This window comes from Mesoplodon densirostris, chromosome 20 (genome assembly GCF_025265405.1).
Source record: "Mesoplodon densirostris isolate mMesDen1 chromosome 20, mMesDen1 primary haplotype, whole genome shotgun sequence".
Classification (NCBI taxonomy): domain Eukaryota; kingdom Metazoa; phylum Chordata; class Mammalia; order Artiodactyla; family Ziphiidae; genus Mesoplodon; species Mesoplodon densirostris.
In genome coordinates this window covers 14,260,871-14,278,832 of record NC_082680.1, presented here as the reverse complement: position 1 = coordinate 14,278,832, position 17,962 = coordinate 14,260,871, and the positions used below count along the sequence as shown (strand labels likewise).

Sequence of the window (17,962 nt, the reverse complement as noted above, 5' to 3'; positions counted from 1 at the left end):
ATCTGTTTCCATCTACTTGAAATTTTAAAAGGTTTAAAAACTTTATTGAGGCTGTTTCAGCTTACTGTTTTCTTAGCTTTTCCTTTATCAATTCTGTAGAGTTAAAATTTCATATATTTTGGAGGCTGATCTTTACTCTAAATCTCTTCTTATTATCGGATCTGGAGCATGTTGCACTGTTGGAATCTTGTAAGCCACACTGGTTCTCTCTCTTTGGGCTGATTTCCAAAGGCTGTCTCATGCCTGTCACCTTTGAGAGTTGAGCTTGAAGGAGACAACCAAAGAGGAACCAGCAAACCTTGGCTTTCCCTCTTTTGCTACTCTTCTGCGCTCTTTTCTGGTCTTTCTTTTACCACTCTTCCACTCTTGACCTCACTTTTAGATCAGGTCAGAATAAAACTTTCTCTCGGAGCCAGAAGGGCAGTGACACGTGTAGCTTATTATGCACATTGCACTTTATGTGTTAAAGCAACCTCACATACTTAATCTTTACAAGAAACCCTGTGAGACGAGTAGAGATTACAAATGCCAAGAGTCTGCTGTCTTCCCCATTTTTCAGGTAATTATATGACTTCAGAGAGAGGTGAAGGCCACCTGAGGTCAGAGCCAGAAGGATGCGGGTTTCATAACTGCTACTTCTGGGTGCAGGATCCCACATTCACTTGATTTGCTTTTGGGTTTGTGATGTAAATGTGGTCTGGGATCCGGTTTTTCTTACCTTCTCTGTTTTTTGTGTTAAGGAATTTCTGAATTATATGATGGTTGCTTTTTAGGCTAATCTTATTTCTAGTGATATTTTCAGACCAAAAAGCACGAAGCTTCTAAGTAACACTAAGTGTTTAAACTTAGTCTTATTAACCGTGTACTGCAAGGATCGTTAAACGTTTTCTGTGTAGGGCCAGGTATGAAATATTTTAGCCTTTGCAGGCCATACAGCCTTTGTCACAGCCACTCAGCTCTGTCACTGTAGAGCGAAAGCAGCCCTAGACAACATGGAAATGAATGAGTATGGCTGTGTGCCAATAAAACTTTATTTATGGACATTGTAATTTGAATTTCATATACTTTTCTTGTGTCACAATATATTCTTTTGTTTTTTTTCTGGTCATTTAAGAATATAAAAGCCGTTCTTAGCTTGTAAGCCATACAAAATCAGGTTGGCAGTAGTTTTCTCACTCCTGATATAGTGATATATTTACTAGTTGGGCTGGTTGAATTGTTGATTTATTTATGAGGGGGTAGACTTTAATATTCCTGAAGTAAAAATTAAATTTATTTCCCATTGCTCTAAGCAGTGAATACTTAAAAAAGATGAGAGCTGTGTTTTGCTTCTCCAGGTTATTAAAATTATTCTTTAAAGAATAGTAGTAGAACATTAGTTACCAAGGTTGAAATATCAGAAAAGATTTAGCAAGTTGATGATAGACTATTATTCAGATCTCTTCTACTTTGAGAAATAACTATTTCTCATTAGAAGATAAAATAGTTCCAAGTTTTGAGATTTTCACACTTCTTTGTGCTGTTATATCCTGTTAAAAATATTTCAGAGCTTGAAATTCCAGCTCTCACAGTTGGTTATATGCATATTTATCAAATCGTTACCATTTTCTCCATTTTTTTTCATCCCTGATTCTGGCTTGAGATGTTCATGCTCAAATGAAGTAAGTTACAGCTTTGTATGCTTTGTAAAGGATAACCGTATACAGTGGCCTGTTTTTCATTCATTTGTTTACATGTAGGATAGAGTAATGTAGGAATATTTTATGTTCAGCATAAGAAATGTTCTTTAATTGCAGATAGAGTGATATATATGTATATATATATAAAATATATACATACATACATATACATATATATGTAGTAATCCCTAGAGCATGGGAAAGTCATAAAATGCTGTAATAGCTAATAGGTATACTGGGTAACCATCCATCTTCTAGTCCACTATCACATTACAACTACTTTTTTCTCAATTAAAGTAAATGGCATTTTATTGTGGCTGGAACGGAGGCTGAACAAAGTGCAATAGGAAATAGCTATAGCTGCAAACAACTTCCAAGGGTTTCCGGTAACATTTGATAGCTGCACAGGAAGGAAATGAAGGGCCAGTCACTTTACAATGGCCGGAATTCATTAAAAAAAAAAAAAGTTTACTCATTTGTAGTCTTTTCCCAAATATATGCAAATATTAAGGAAGACTCTATAGATCTTTCTACCTGTTCCTCCTGCTTATTTTTTATTTTACCGTGAAGTATGTTATCCTTAAAGTCTAAAAGAAGTCAAGTTTTATGCACTGCTTTTTCTGCACACGTTAAAATAGATGATATGCTTTTTCTCCGAAAATCTGTTAACCTTGAATCCTTAGGTTAAATTCTTTCAAGGGGTATTCTGTTTTTTTTAATGTTGCTGCATATCATTTGCTAAAATTATTTTAAGTACCAGTATTTTAAGATTTTGCATTTAAGTGCCTAAGTGAGATTAGCCTTTTTTGTCAACATGATGTTAACTTTATAAAATGGGTTGGGTTTCTTCCCCTCCCTATCTCTGCTATATCTGACATTTATAGGAATGTTGAAGGCAACTCCTGGTAAATTGCATTTGGCTTTTGATCTTATGTTAATCTTATGTTTCAACGCCATCCATTTTCAATGAGAAACAGCTAGTTAAGATAGAATTAAAACCAGAAGAGAAGTCTGAAGATTTCAGGGTGCAGATTCTTACTCAGCCACTGCTTGTGTGACTTTAGACTGGTCATTTGATTCATTCTTTTAGGGTTTTCCATGGGACTCTGAAAGTTTGAACTAAATGAGTTCTGAGCACCCGTCCAGCCTTGACAGTGTATGAATTGAATTCCATTTTTGGCTCCAAGCCTAATCCTGCCGGCACCAGGACTGCAGTGACGAACAATAGCTGTTCAAATGGCGGCAGCTGCCCAGAGAACTCCAGACAGGCTTGTAGTTAAATGCAGTCTTGGAACACCACCTAAATAAAGACAGCGCAGGACTGCAGAGGATTGCTGACCTCATGGTCTAAAGCTCCAAAGGGATGGCTGTTGAGTGATAACCATAGGAAAAACTGGAAGTTCGCTCTTGACCTACAAGGCAATCTGTATTTTTAGATGCGAGCCAGTGGGTAGCAGGGCCCACCTCCCTGCCTGTCTTTCCAGGTCTGCTCTGCCTTTTCACTGCGGCGCTCGTCTTGCCTGTTCTGTGGACATTCAGTCCTGGCTCAGGTCCTGGAGGGTCAGGATAGAACCAAGCATGATACGGAGTATGTGATTACTGCTTAATATGTATTCTCCAGTTGACTGATTTTTAAAATTAGGGAAATTCATATGATTTCCGTTTCACCTGTTGGAAGAGGAGTCTTAGAAGTTTGAACAGGAAAACAATGTCCTTGGTCTAGTTTCTGTCCCTCCTCCTCCTGTGGTATCCTCTATCTACCCACTGTCCAGACCTCAGGACTTCAGCTGTGCTCTTTGTAAATTACAGTAAACAGGCTTGTTCTGAGAACATTTTCACTTTATTAAAGCTGGTTGGGTACAGATCTGTAGAATAGAATGTCCCATGAAAAAGTATTTGTCGGGCCTCCCTGGTGGCGCAGTGGTTGGGAGTCCGCCTGCCGATGCAGGGGATACGGGTTCGTGCCCCGGTCTGGGAGGATCCCATATGCCGCGGAGCGGCTGGGCCCGTGAGCCATGGCCGCTGGGCCTGCGCATCCGGAGCCTGTGCTCCGCAACGGGAGAGGCCACAGCAGTGAGAGGCCCGCACACCGCAAAAAAAAAAAGAAAAAAAAAAAAAAAAAAAAAGTATTTGTCATGTGCTACATGGAATTCTACAGTTAATGTCTCCTGCTTTCCTGTCTCACTGTCTTTTGCTTGCTTTAATACTTTATTTTAAAAATTAGAATAATTAACAGTTATTACTAATAATTACTAATATATTGCCTCCTTTATTTTCCATACATTTGATGAGTCTCTGTAGTTCTGTGATAGCTTCACCAACTCAAAGCAGGCCGTATTTCAATAGTGCATCATGGAAATTAAAAAAAAATTATTCAAGAGTCTGAAGTTTAGAATACATATCCCATAAATTTCTAAAACATTTTTAACTTCTGACCTCTTATAGCTTCTATATTTATTTTATATAGCTTATGTTAATTTTTGATAGTAAGCATTTTGCTTTTTTTGGTTTGTTTTTTGTTTTAAGCTTGTATGTAAGAGGAATGAGAGGTCATCATGGCTAAAATAGAAAGGATTGTTTTGGCCAATGTAGGGTGGACACAGGTAAATTATTCTGAATAAAGAGAATATTTTATTGAGTAAATTATTTCTTGAAAACTATTTTTTTAATTATTGTTATTGTACCCTGAGGCCCATGTTGCTTGTTGAATAAACTCTTAAAAGAACAGAGAGAAATTGTTTAGGTTTGTTCAGAATAAAAGGGTCTTTTCTATCTTGGTCATTAGTTGAAACAACTTGTGACTAATTGTGACTTTGTATTTTATAAGCATTAAACTAGTATTTATACTTACTGTTCATCAGATTACTAAAAAATATTTTTTCTTCATTCTATTATGGAAGAAGAAAGCATATGAGAGATAATATATTTAAAAATACAACTGAGGTACAATTTATGGCATATTTTATGTATTATATAAAAATAAGATTAGTTCATTTGTGGTTCTCAGCCAGAGATGTTCAGGAGGTCTTCCCAGAGCTGAGACAGCCTGTTTCTCCTTCCTTTTGAGGAAAAGCATATAATTAACTTGGATTATCTGGAGCATTTGGCACTTTCCTACCCCAAATTATCTTTGGGCAGACATTTTTTTAATCCTCTGCCTTTTGATTTGTCTTGTATATAGAATGATACCCTCTATAAAGTCATAAGACGTTTCAAATGAAGACAGTAATAAAACATAGAAAATAAGATGAGTGGTTATCTTTAGATTATGGAATTTTTTGCCATTCTTACCTAATTCTCTTTTTGGTATTTTTTCAGTACTTTTGTTTGCTATTCAAATAAAAAGGTGTATTCATTTTCTAAGGCTACTGTAACAAATTTCCACCCATTGGGTGGCTTAAAAAAAAAGAAAAGAAATTTATTCTCTCGCTGCTCTAGAGGCCATACGTTCAAAATCAAAGTGTTAGCAGGGCTACAATCCCTTTAGAGTCTCTAACGAAGAATCCTTCTGCTGCCTCCTGGCACTTCTTGGCTTGTGGCAGCATTGCTCCAGTCTCTGCCTCCACCTTCCCTACTTCTGGGTATTTCAAACCTCTCTCTGTGTTTTTCTCTTAAAAGGATACTTACTGATTTTAGGGCCCATCATAAATTTAGGGTGATCTCATCTTGAGAGGCTATTTTTCCAAATAAGGTCCTAGTAACAGGTTTCAGTTTGGACGTATCTTTTGGGGAGAGGCCACCATTCAACATACTACAAAAGGCATTTCTAAAAAGAAGGGAAATATGCTGTTAAATGGAAACTGCCATTTAGATCATTTTCTTTTACGTTGGAAAGGCTACATTTCACTTACATTCTAGGAGGATTTAATGATTTGGGTCAGTAGTTGCAGATTTGTCAGGAAAATTCTGGGAGATGTTTGAGGCTTAATAAGTAACTTCAGAGCAGTTGGAATCTTCACGTGGACTCTCATGGCCATTTCTTTGAAGTAGCATTTCTGCAACGTTAATTATGGTTCTTAAGTACTGTTTCTCTCTCCTAAATCCCTAGCCTTGTTAACGTTTTTCTGTATCTCAAGTGGTGTTTTTGAGAAATGGATCATATACTTTGTTCCAGAATGTGGCCAGTGGTGATAATTACAGTGACTAAAAGCAATTCTGTGTTTAGGAAATTATTAAAATATTTAGTAGTTTAAGTTAAATGAAAATTTAATTAATTAATTGGGCATGGATTTTTTTGTTTTTTCTATTTTTGTAAGCCCTTGGCCCAAGGTGGTTGGCGTGGGATGGATTGCCACATCACCTGGAAACCTCTGAAACTGTGTGAGCTGGGTCCTCACGGACGGAGGTCCTGATGCAGTGGCTCTGCTGTGGGGGTGGGAACGTGGGTTTAGCCATCATTCCTCGTGATTCTGGTGCTCACTTCTGGTTGTAAATGGCTGCAGCCACAGAGACTTCTGAACACTTTCTTTGGTAAGAATTCAACTCTAGTTCCAATTGTGCTGCTGACTATGACCTTCAGGAATTAATTTAACATTCCTGGACCATATTTCCTTGTTTTTTAAAAATATTTATTTATTTACGTATGTATGTATGTATGGCCGCGCTGGGTCTTCGTTGCTGCACGCGGGCTTTCTCTAGTTGTGGCGAGAGGGGGCTACTCTTTGTTGCGGTGCGCGGGCTTCTCTTGTTGCGGAACACAGGCTCTAGGCATGCGGGCTTCAGTCGTTGTGGCACGTGGGCTCAGTAGTTGTGGCTCGTGGGCTCTAGAGCGCAGGCTCAGTAGTTGTGGTTCACGGGCTTAGTTGCTTCGTGGCATGTGGGATCTTCCCAGACCAATTGAACCTGCGTCCCCTGCATTGGCAGGTGGATTCTTAACCACTGTGCCACCAAGGAAGTCCCCCTTGTTTTTTAAAGTTCAGGATTTGGGCTAGAAGATTTTAAAAGACCTTCTGGCTCTAGCAAACTTAGTTTTTACAGTGAGAGGACACTTTAGAATGTATGGTACATTTCATGAAAATTTAGTTTCAAAAACATTTTAGAAAAAATTATAAAAGATATGCCACTGTAATATTTCTAAGAAGTTTTATTTTTTTTTATATACATGGCCAGATGTTTCAGAGTTTTTAAAAAATCATTTGAGCCTTTCCAGCTTGAGATTAGTGTTCAACCAGTAAACATTTCTGTATCCTTTCACGCTGACCTTTAAAATATTTTAATGTTTAAATTTCTTTAAATAATATACTTGTTAATATAGAAGTGTATGACATAAAAAGTGAAGGTACCCTCCTCTTTACCTTTCTTCTTTGGCCCACCTGTTCCCAGGAGTAACTACAGGTAATAATTTGGGGTTTAACCTTTTATGAAGGTGTGTACTCATATTACATATCATATATGTATGTATGTATAGTCTTTGGGGGTTTTATAGTACTTGTCTAAAAGTTGCTTGAGCAATACGTTTCACAGTGTCCTCACTGGGGTGTTACAGGTGTTTTATTGTAATGGTCTTTGGTGTTGCTGATTACTAAAGCACTCTGAATGTCCTCGGGGCAAGCCCTGCTAAAGTAAGGCTTGAACGTAGAAAGATGGAAATTGAATTTCCAGATCACGGTAGTAACAACTACTGAAGAAATTACACTGTCCACACTGAAGACACCTAAGACTTTAAATACTTCCTTTACCACCAACTGTGCCACCATGAAGGTTCTTAAACTTAGTGAAGAATAGAATAGATTCAAGTGTTTCAGAAAAATCAGTGGGGAAAACAGTTGAAAATAATACACCTGAAGTGCATGCTTACAGTCAAGGCTTAGTCAGAATAGGGCTGTGATTAATAAAACATTGTGAAAAAGATACAGAGGTACAAGGCCTGTTTCCTTAAGGAAATTGTATGCTTTTGAGGACAAGGGCCTTGTCTTGGCTTTTATATATGTGTCTCAGAAGGACATATTTGGGGAAGACATTCTATAAAATAAGTTGAATAGCATAGTACAGACTGAACAAGTGGGTGATTTTGAGCTAGCGAACTTTATGACATCATTATTGCTTATAAACATACATTTCATTAATTTTTGGTTTTAGCAAGAGTTCACCAAAAGCAAAAATATACATTGGTAAAATAATGATTCTTGAAAAGTCATTGTTAAACACAGAGACTCTTGATTATTAGGTGTTCAGATGAATCTGTAAACTGATAACAGCAAACCAGGCTTCCTCATCACCAGCTGAGCCCAGTGGGGAGACTAGTAAGAGGGAGGGAGCAGGAGGAAGGGGGCTTCATCGGAGCAGTATCAGCATGCCCAAATCTTGGAAATTTTTGCTTTTTTCTTTGTTAGATGCTTACAAAGTTTGGATTTTGGTAACAAATACATTTGCTATTGAAATACTGCTTCGAAGTTTAACCACAGAAAAAGATTCTGACTATTGTAGTTGTTAAAGTTTGGGGTTTTGACATATATAATTTGAAATTGGAGACTCTCCAAAGGAGTAGAGATGATTTGTGACAATTTAAATTATTTAAATTAATTTAAAAGTTCAGCCTTTCAGACACACTAGCTACATTTCCAGTGCTCGGTGGCCACGTATGCTGGGGGCTACCATATCAGACAGTGCAAATTGTAGAACTTGTCCATCATCGCAGAAAGTTCTGTGGGATGGGGCTTCTCTGGCACATATGATGCTGTAGTTCATGCATTACTATAAAATAAGCAAAAGGATAAGAAGGCCGAAGTAGTTGCAGGGGTTAGACGAAAATAATCAGAGTAATGGGAAATGTTAATTAGGTGAGCAAACTTTTGTTTTCTTCCTTGATCTTTCCCCTTCCTCTGCTTATTTTCAAGTAGAATAGTTGGAAAATGATTCAGAGTAAATTTCCTGCCAAGCAAGGTGAACACATGACCGCGCAGCCTTTTTTTTTTTTTTTTAGAGCCAGGACCTTTTCTTTCACAGTTTTGGTTCTTCAAAAACTGCAGGGCCTCCCTGGTGGCGCAGTGGTTAAGAGTCCGCCTGCCGATGCAGGGGATACGGGTTCGTGCCCCGGTCTGGGAGGATCCCATATGCCGCGGAGCGGCTGGGCCCGTGAGCCATGGCCGCTGGGCCTGCGCGTCCGGAGCCTGTGCTCCGCAACGGGAGAGGCCACAACAGTGAGAGGCCCGCATACCGCAAAAAGAAAAAAAAAAAAAAACAAACTGCAGATTGCAAGTTATTTTCTCTCTCAGTGCAGTTGGACCTTAATCCTACTCAGAAATCCTTTTTTTTTTTCTCTTCTCCAGCTGCCATCTAGTTTCATTCATAGTGCTGATGTTTCAAACCCTTTCTTCCAGAACCAAAGCCTTCCGTCCCTCCTTGGCTTCTCTCGTTCTTAATGTGGCTTTCAGACTCCAGTGCTCTGTGTTTACTGAACTCCCATCTCACCCCTTTGCTCGATGACATTGAGTAAGCAACTTAATCTCTGAGCCTGTAAAAATATTAATTTATTATGGTACAGATATTACCATATATATACATATGGATTGAATGAGATAATACATTTAAATCTCATAGCACAATACCTGAGCATTTAGTAAGCCAAATAACAATTAGAGATGAGCTCATTCGATGCATCAGTTGACTTTTGCTTTAGAGCAAACCATCCTAAAACTCAGCGGCTTAAAGCAACCACCATAATTTAGTTGAAGATTCTGCTGGGCAGTTCTGGTCTTGGCCAGACTTGGCTGCTTTTTCATGTAGTGCTGGTCTCACTTGGCTGGTTGGCTTGAGGTTGGCTGGTCCTGGGTGGCCCCACTCACATATTGGCTGGTGGGTTGGTTGTCTCTTGGAACAACAGAGATGACCAGACATCATCCAAGCAAGTTCAAACTTGCTTGGAATCCAGAGCCCTCAGCAAGGACCTGTGCTTTTTTCTATATGTACCCTACATTCTCATCTACCTTACTGTTTCTTGAAAGTAGTCTTTGCCTTCTGGACCTTGTTTCTTGAAAACAATAGTCTGTCTTAATCATCTCTGCATTCTGAGTGGACAGCACAACATAGTTGAATGAATATGTAAATACACTTTTGCCAATGTGGACTATTTCGTTATCTTCACCTACTAATCCCGTAAGTTCACCTTTACGTGCTGCCTACTTCGTGAAGTCCATTTGATCTCTTGAACCTTGGGAAGTTAGGAGGTGGTTTTTGGTATTGATTTATAAGAAATGTTGACTATTAAAATCTTACATTAAAGCATTATAGTTAATCTAACATTTTGTCTTAAATGGAGTCTTCTCTAAGTGCTATAGTGGCATTGAAAAGCTGTAAATAGTTTTTTAATGATGCTCATAAAAACAGGAAAGTTTGGGGCCTCCCTGGTGGTGCAAGTGGTTGAGAGTCCGCCTGCCGATGCAGGGGATACGGGTTCGTGCCCCGGTCTGGGAGGATCCCATATGCCGCGGAGCGGCTGGGCCTGTGAGCCATGGCCGCTGAGCCTGCGCGTCCGGAGCCTGTGCTCCGCAACGGGGGAGGCCACGGCAGTGAGAGGCCCGCATACCGCAAAAAAAAAAAAAAACAGGAAAGTTTGGTTTCTTAGTTCTACATACATTTATGGGGCAAACTTGTAATTGTGAATTGGTGAGAAGAAGCCGTATTTGCTCACTCAGTCCACTTACATTTATAATGGTTTTGGTCTACAGAAAGGATTGTTTTTTTTAGAGCAAGGAAGTTTTTTGTCTTCATTTCTATTTTTAATTTAACAGAGCTCAGGAGAAAAGAAAGATAAAACAAAGTTGTTACAAGAGGCAGCACTTGGATATGCTTTTTTCTGCCTTCACCCACTCTATTTTATTCTCTAACTTGCTTTTTTGGACCTATTAAATGACTAATGATTAACTATTGCCAGCTTTCTTTTTTCTTAAACTTCATGTGAGTCACAGTTGAGAGTTTTTGGAGAGCTGAAATACCATAATGCAGTAAATTATGCAGTGTGGTGTGATGGGGAGTGGGGAAGAATCCCCCAGTCCTCTCATCGGGGCCTCAGGAAAACTAAATTCGAATCCTGGCTCGGATAGTGACTTACTGGTGAATTGGAACAAGTTAATTTCTCTTTGGCTCAGGTAGCTGAGTTTGATAATCTTAAAGGTTTCTCTCCATTTCTGAAATATGTGCTGTTTCAATTAAGTATAGCTCCTTCTGGAACTCAGTAATAAACATTACAGGTGAGCACCAGTGTTTAAAATGAAAGAAGTGGATACACTAATTAGATATTCATTACCTACAGGGTTAATAACATGTATATAGAAAAGGTACCCTTTGGATTCATTTTTGAAAATAGGTGTTTGTCAGACAGGCACGGTAGAAGGAGTAGCAGGATGGAGATGTGCAGAAATTACAGAGGTGAGAGTGGCTGTGAAATGCATCATGAATTCTAAAGCTAAGTTGGTGTGGCTGGAGCGTGCGGTACTTGGGTAACATTTCCGCTGTGTTCCCCTCCCGGTGTAGTTGACTGTACCTCCAGAGCGCATCCACGGTTTTCCTAGTATGTGCCTGCTTCATTAGGACATTTTGTTTTCTCGTTGGGGTTCATTTTGTATGGACATTCCACAGGAAGCGCTTGTTTTCCCCTCCTCTTAGGGGCTGTACCACTTCACGCCATCCCCATAGGACATCCATGCACTGCCCCTCCCTGGTGATGGTGTTAGGGGCCAGAAAACTGTGCCACTTGTGGCAGGATTCCTTTTGGTACAAGTGTGCGAATCTAGGAAGAAAGGTCTTTTCTGTTTTTCAGTCCGAAATATCTTTCATGTTCATGAGATCTTACCTGTAACTTAAATTGCAGTAGCCACGTGAGGCTCGTGGCTACTGTACTGGTTAGTTCACATCTGGATCTTTATCTTCCTTCGTGGGTGTAGTCACTCATTACATACACCCTGTTAGCCTGCGGAATGGTCTCCTCCTCGTAAGAGAAATTCCTTTCCTGCTCTGCTTCCTGCCTCCCTGGCTCTCACTTGATCTTCTCTTCCAAGCTTCTCTGAAGTACTTGGAGGAGAGACTTCCTCCTTAAATTTCTCTGCCTGTGGCCTCTGGGACACCTGCTTCTCTTCCAGCCTTTGCTTCTTAGGCTTCCTCATGGCTTTCTGAACACTCATGGCCCCTACTTTAATAAGATTGGCCCACCCTTTTTTTTTTGGTAGGTCCACCATTCACCATTCTTCATACTCTCTTCTGTATTTGGGGTGTAACTAAGGCTGTCTCTGCCTCTGGTGACTTGCCTGCACTTCACACCTGTGCCTGTAAATGTCTGTTGGACGTCACCATCATCTGGACCATCTGTCACAATGTTTGACACATCTTACCTGTAAATATATGTTAAATGGTTTTCTGTTAGCTCCTATATAAGCTATAAATTTGTATCATTTCCAAGTTCAGTGTAGTTTACGTGCCTCTCCTCCTCCAATGCATATTTAAAATTCTATTCTTTTATGGTTTTAAGAAATTCATACGTTCACACATTTAAGTGTTTCTTTAGGGTAACAGAGATATAACAATATAACCAAGATATACAGGAAAGGCAGAGTCTCATGGACTTGGAAGGATACAAAAAAAGACTTAAAGGAGTGCCGTGGGGTGATGTTATGATAGAGCAAATGAAAGAGCTTGGGAGGCCCAGCAGCAGAACCCCAGTCTAGGCCTGTCATGGGAGCCCTCAGAAGTGATGTTTAAGCTGAGAGGTGGAGGAGTGGGTAGGAGTAGCTGGGCACACACACACAAAATGGATAAAAAGGAACATTAGGATTCATTGCATTTGAATGGAATTAATATTCCATTTGAGTTAAGAGAGAATTAATTTTAAGTATAGAGAGCATGCAAATAACTCCAAACCTAGGAGATGGTCAGGTTTGCTTTTTGGCTTTATATTGAATTGATAATACAGACGTAAGTCCATCCTTTTTAGCAGTCTGGTGTGCTATAAGGAAACTGTAAAGTGAGGAATTGCATTTGCTAACGGTATTTATTTGCTACAGATACTTATTTGCTAACAGGTGTCCCTGCCGTGAATTATTATGTTCTACAGAGCAGAACCCTATCTTGATGTGAACATGCCAAGCTGTGGCCTTTTGTGCTGTTACCATTAACAGCAAGTTTTTGATGGGTACATGAGGATAATTAGATGGGACTAATCACAGCAATTTCCTGTCATTCTTGAACTGCTTAAAACGACAATCAGAAATGGTGGTAAACTTTTGACAGGAAAAAAAAAAGGGATTAACTTTAAAAGGTTTTCGACTAATGAAAATCAAGCTTGTGCCACAGTAAGCCACATTTTCACACCATTAAGCGTTGGGAAGCATTTTCCTTGAAGCTCTTTTAATCTATAAGTATGGTTTCGGAAAAACCCCAGATTCTAGCTTACGATATAGTCTTCTGTTGTCCCTATTACAAAGAGAGTGTTGCTTCAGTGAATTGTGGGGAAGATGATGTTGATATAAACTCTTAGTGACTATTTAAGAAAAGGAAAACTTTGAATTAAATGAAAACATAAGTCTTTCATGTCCAAATTTAGGGAAACATTTTGAATAGCCTTTAATTGGTAGTTTTATGAAATTATTTAGGCTAATAGAAAATCAATTAGAATGATAAAATCTGTTCTTAAATATGAGTTATTTGAGGTATTTCTCTGTGGAAAACCACAGAAAGCCGGGCAGGAGAAGGATTAGTCCTAGCGGTGATTTGCCACATAAAGGCCTCAGAACCACTCAGTTTGCACCTGTCCATTATCAACACGGGTTGCAGAGGTTATTTTAGTGGTTGGGGGAATTTTGTTTTTAATTTCTGTGAAGTACAAGAATATATTTCATCAGTTTTAATGGCCTTCTAGGTTCCAACATATGTTGGCAGTTTAGCGGTTGTTGAAGCTCTAGAGAGAGATTTAAACTATAGCTATTCTAGTTTGATAGAAAAATCAAAGAAATAAAGAATATGGGGTTTCTTTGAGGATCATTTCTTCTTTTTTGGGGAAATTAAATGATTGTTATTTGAGCAGCATTACCTGGAAAATCACAATACTTTTTATAACAGTTCTTTATTTTTAAGGGTAGACGACCTAAAGGTAATAAATCATAGTCAACATTATATTTTCCAGTGATCCTTTTTAATACAGTTACAGAAGTTTTTTCTGAAAATTCTTAATCATCTCTGCAGCAGTCACAGCAGATGCAGATGAGGTTGAAATCTTGGATAACTTCATCCCACTTTTTAAAAATCTTTTCTGACAAAATGTATGTTGAAACTACTAAACAAATTTTTAAAATGTAACTGATTTGAGTTTTTCCACTTTCTTAATACTTCTGTCATTTATCTAATGTTTTTAAGAATCATTAAAATGAGAAGGTATAAACTATGTTGTTTGTAAATAAAATAATTAACCGTACCTGGATTAATAATTTTTTCCTCCTCAGAATAAGTTAGGCATTTGCTCAAACTTCTACACTCAGTGTGTGGTTTCAATTACAGTATTTTGTAATTACCTTTATTTTGTGAGGATTCATGAACTGTTATCATTTTACAGGTCTCATCACAACTACATCAAGGAAACTAGACCGCGAGCAGCAAGATGAACACATATTAGAAGTAAGCATTTCTTTATTTTTAATAATTTTAAAAATATTGTAATCATAAATATGGGAAAGAGCAATCTTACTCATATTATCTAGTAATTCAGAGCTGCTGCTATTTTGTTATATCACCTTATGGTCATTAATAAAAAAGAAAATAAAGAAAATATTGTGAATATAGTTCAGGTCTGCTTTACACCCCTGTCAATCCCCAGAAGATAAACAGATGCCAAAATATCCAGAGTGGCAGGTTACGAACAGTGGCATCCCACTACGGTCCCCTCACCCTGATTAGAACTGCACTACACACCTGTTAATTGTCTGCTTCACTCTGGAGCCCTCTCTTCTCAATGAATATCAAAGGCTGGATGGGAGCAGGTATAAGATACTTAGGACTTGGAAGATGATATTAAGATACTGATGGGAAATAAGATTAGTTTACATATCGTGTATGTTTTTCTGTAGTCCTTTTGTGGTAATTTATTTGAGGGCCAATGTTGGCATTGATTTGACTGTCTTAAAGAAGAGAGTTTTTTTAGTAACATGTTAAAAGCTGTGTCACTGGGCTGCTAGTTATGGAACCCAAACTTAGGAACAATTTGATGAATGCTACAAAGCATAGTACTTGGTTGTATTTCTCTTTAATTTTTCTTTTTTCCTAAAGATCACATGAAAACTGATCAAAAGGAAATGTTTTGAGAGGTTAAAATTAAAATAGTAATTATAATTTTGTTTCATTTTGAGAGTTTGGGAAGGCAAATCATGTGCTTTAATTAAAGCAGCTACTTTACTTAAGTACTCTTGACAAGTACCATGAAGATACATTCATTCCCACTTTTATAAACAACAGAATTTGCACCTGCCAAGCTTCGAAAAGAACATAGTTCCACAGAAAACTTCAGTCTACTTTAATGTTTTTAGCATTTCATTAATTCACTTGGGATGACGTGGTGAGGGGAGTAACTACGGTCATCCCTTTTAATGCGCACACTGAACTGAAAATGGATCTGAGGGTGAAATGGTTTCTTATGCATTCAGAAGCATTCACCAGCGTAACCCTCAAGAATCTCAGATCTTCATTCCTAAAATGAATACATGAATAATCTACTTAGAATAAAAGTTACTTTACATTTCTTTTACTGAAAAATCTCATTTAATAAGTTGGTCTTAAATTTAAATGTTTATGTTCACCCTACCAAACATGGAAAACTTCTGTACAAAAGAGAGAGCCAGGCAAAATAAAATGATGATTGCTAGTATTAAAAGGCCTGCTACTTAGCATGTATTTTAATAGGATGATTTAACTTATTTTATTGACAAAGCTTAAAAATGACAGTTTTTAAATGCAGTATGTGAAGATTTTATTTTTAAGCATGTACAAGAGGACTCTAAATATTTAAAAGCAAAATCTTCATGTATCTCTTCCTTCGCTTAAAAATACTGAGTTTTTGAGAGCTTAACACTTACAGTTACGGCGTGTGAGGAAGAGGGGTGACGGGTAAGGAGAGAGCGAGGGCTCAGAGCCGGTGCTTTCCTAGCCCCCGGCCTCCCCCCACCCCCGCCCCCAGTCCCTTTGTGAAAACGGAGAGGTTGCCCTGCCCCCTCACAGGGCTGTGGTCGGAGTGAGGAATCAGTATGTGTCCATAGTGCTGTGTGAATTGCAGAGGTTTATAGAAAAGGTGATTGTCATTAGGAAGGAGACATTCACTTTTTGTACAGTCTATTTTAAAAACATTTCTTGATGTTATCTTAAAAAAAAAAAAACAGGTTACAGTGACAGACAATGGTAGTCCCCCCAAGTCAACCATTGCAAGAGTAATTGTGAAGATCCTTGATGAAAATGACAACAAGCCTCAGTTCCTGCAGAAGTTCTACAAAATCAGACTCCCAGAGCGGGAAAAACCAGAACGAGAAAGAAACACCAAGCGTGAGCCTTTATATCGTGTTATAGCTACAGACAAAGATGAAGGTCCCAATGCAGAAATCTCCTATAGCATCGAAGAGGGAAATGAACATGGCAAATTTTTTATTGAGCCAAAAACTGGAGTGGTTTTGTCCAAGAAGTTTTCTGGAGCTGGAGAATATGATATTCTTTCAGTGAGTGAATTTCTAGTCTTTGAATTTCTTACATAATTTGACTGTTAATCTAGTCTTATGTCTCTTCTCTCATACCTTTCTCTCTATTCAGTAAAATGGCCTCAGTGCTGTACCTAACAATGGGAAGTATGGGTTTGCTTGTTCCTTTTTTAGTTGTCATTCTGGTTATCTATGTTGAGTATGGCATAAAAAGGTTGCTCTTTTTATCAGGCATTAAACACATGGAATATACAGCACAGATATTAAATGTTTGAAATTGGTTCAGTTTCAGACCAAACCAATCAATGCTTCAGTTATGGGATGCAACTTTTCACTTGCTGTTTTTATCCCCTCTGCCCATATTTTATAGATTAAGGCAGTTGATAATGGTCGCCCCCAAAAGTCATCAACCACTCGACTGCATATTGAATGGATCTCCAAACCCAAACCGTCCCCGGAGCCAATTTCATTTGAAGAATCATTTTTTACCTTTACTGTAATGGAAAGCGATCCAGTTGCTCACATGATTGGAGTAATATCTGTTGAGCCTCCAGGCATCCCTCTTTGGTTTGACATCATTGGTAAGCTTCATGACAGTTTGCATCATCCTTGTGTAGATCACACTGACGGGAACCCCCCTCTGTTTTTCTGATTTTGGGGCACATCTCAGAATTTAAAATTGGGAGTAAGACCTATAAGTGGAGAATTTGTTTTAAACTGCAGTATTTTGCTTGCAAAATTTTTCACTATATCCAATGTATATTAAACTTGTTTAAAATAGGTACTCTGTATGTACCTTATTAATATAAAAATAAGGTTTTTAAAAGTGCGCCAAAGAGATACAGAGAAATCTGAATGTTTGGTCCAAAAGCACAGCTTCCTAATTTTTCCTCTTGATACATAACATATAGCACATAACTATTTTTAGTGATTATGATTTGAATGTTTAAAATAACTATGCCTATGTGATTGTCACATGTCAGTATTTTATAGGGAATATGCTTAAAATTTTTAATTTATAAGTTATAAAGGATAGTGTCAACTGTGCCTTTTTAAGTTTGATTTACCTCATTTTCAGTAGGAAGCAGGCTTCACTAGATTAAATCACCCTGATAAAAATTATATGCCTAAGCCAATTCTTTTTTTTCTGTCATTGAATTTAGCTAGACATAGAATGTAATACAACATACTTAAAACACTTGCACATTAGACTTTGGCGTCTTAGTTTTTTAATTCTTATTTCTTCACAGTATTTTAATTACAAGGATATTTAAAATCAAAAGTACGTGTTCGGGTTATCTTTGGTTGGAACCCAACATCCCTTTTCCCTCTTCACCGCGGAGCCCTCCTGCCCCAATTGCCGTCTCAGGGGGTTGAAGCCGCAGGGACCACAGGGCGCAGGGGTTCGGGCTCTACCCCTTGAACTTTCTAGACAGCTGGGCTGTTTTCCCTACTTTGGTCTTTGTATGAAATTGTTTACGTTATCAACACCTATGAAACCATTACAGTTTAGTTTTAAATGAACAAAAAAGATTCTTTTCATAGTTAAGTGCAGTCAGAATAGTTTGCTTGCTGTCCATTAACTCCTATCGCATTTCCAGATGGGCAGACTGCGGCTGCGCA

At 38.3% G+C, this 17,962-nt stretch overlaps 1 protein-coding gene across 4 annotated transcripts in view; it reads left to right on the top strand.

The window, feature by feature from the left end:
* Positions 1 to 17,962, top strand: part of FAT1 (FAT atypical cadherin 1) — a 125,094-nt gene that overhangs the window by 63,099 nt on the left and 44,033 nt on the right. For all 4 annotated transcript variants that reach the window (XR_009530784.1, XM_060085896.1, XM_060085894.1 and 1 more), the window contains exons 4-6: positions 14,218 to 14,279; positions 16,031 to 16,360; positions 16,710 to 16,920. Coding sequence is in view for 3 of the 4 variants with exons in the window: in XM_060085896.1 (XP_059941879.1) it covers positions 14,218 to 14,279; positions 16,031 to 16,360; positions 16,710 to 16,920 (603 nt within the window). In the remaining variant the exon portion in view is untranslated. The remainder of the gene's footprint in view (positions 1 to 14,217; positions 14,280 to 16,030; positions 16,361 to 16,709; positions 16,921 to 17,962) is intronic.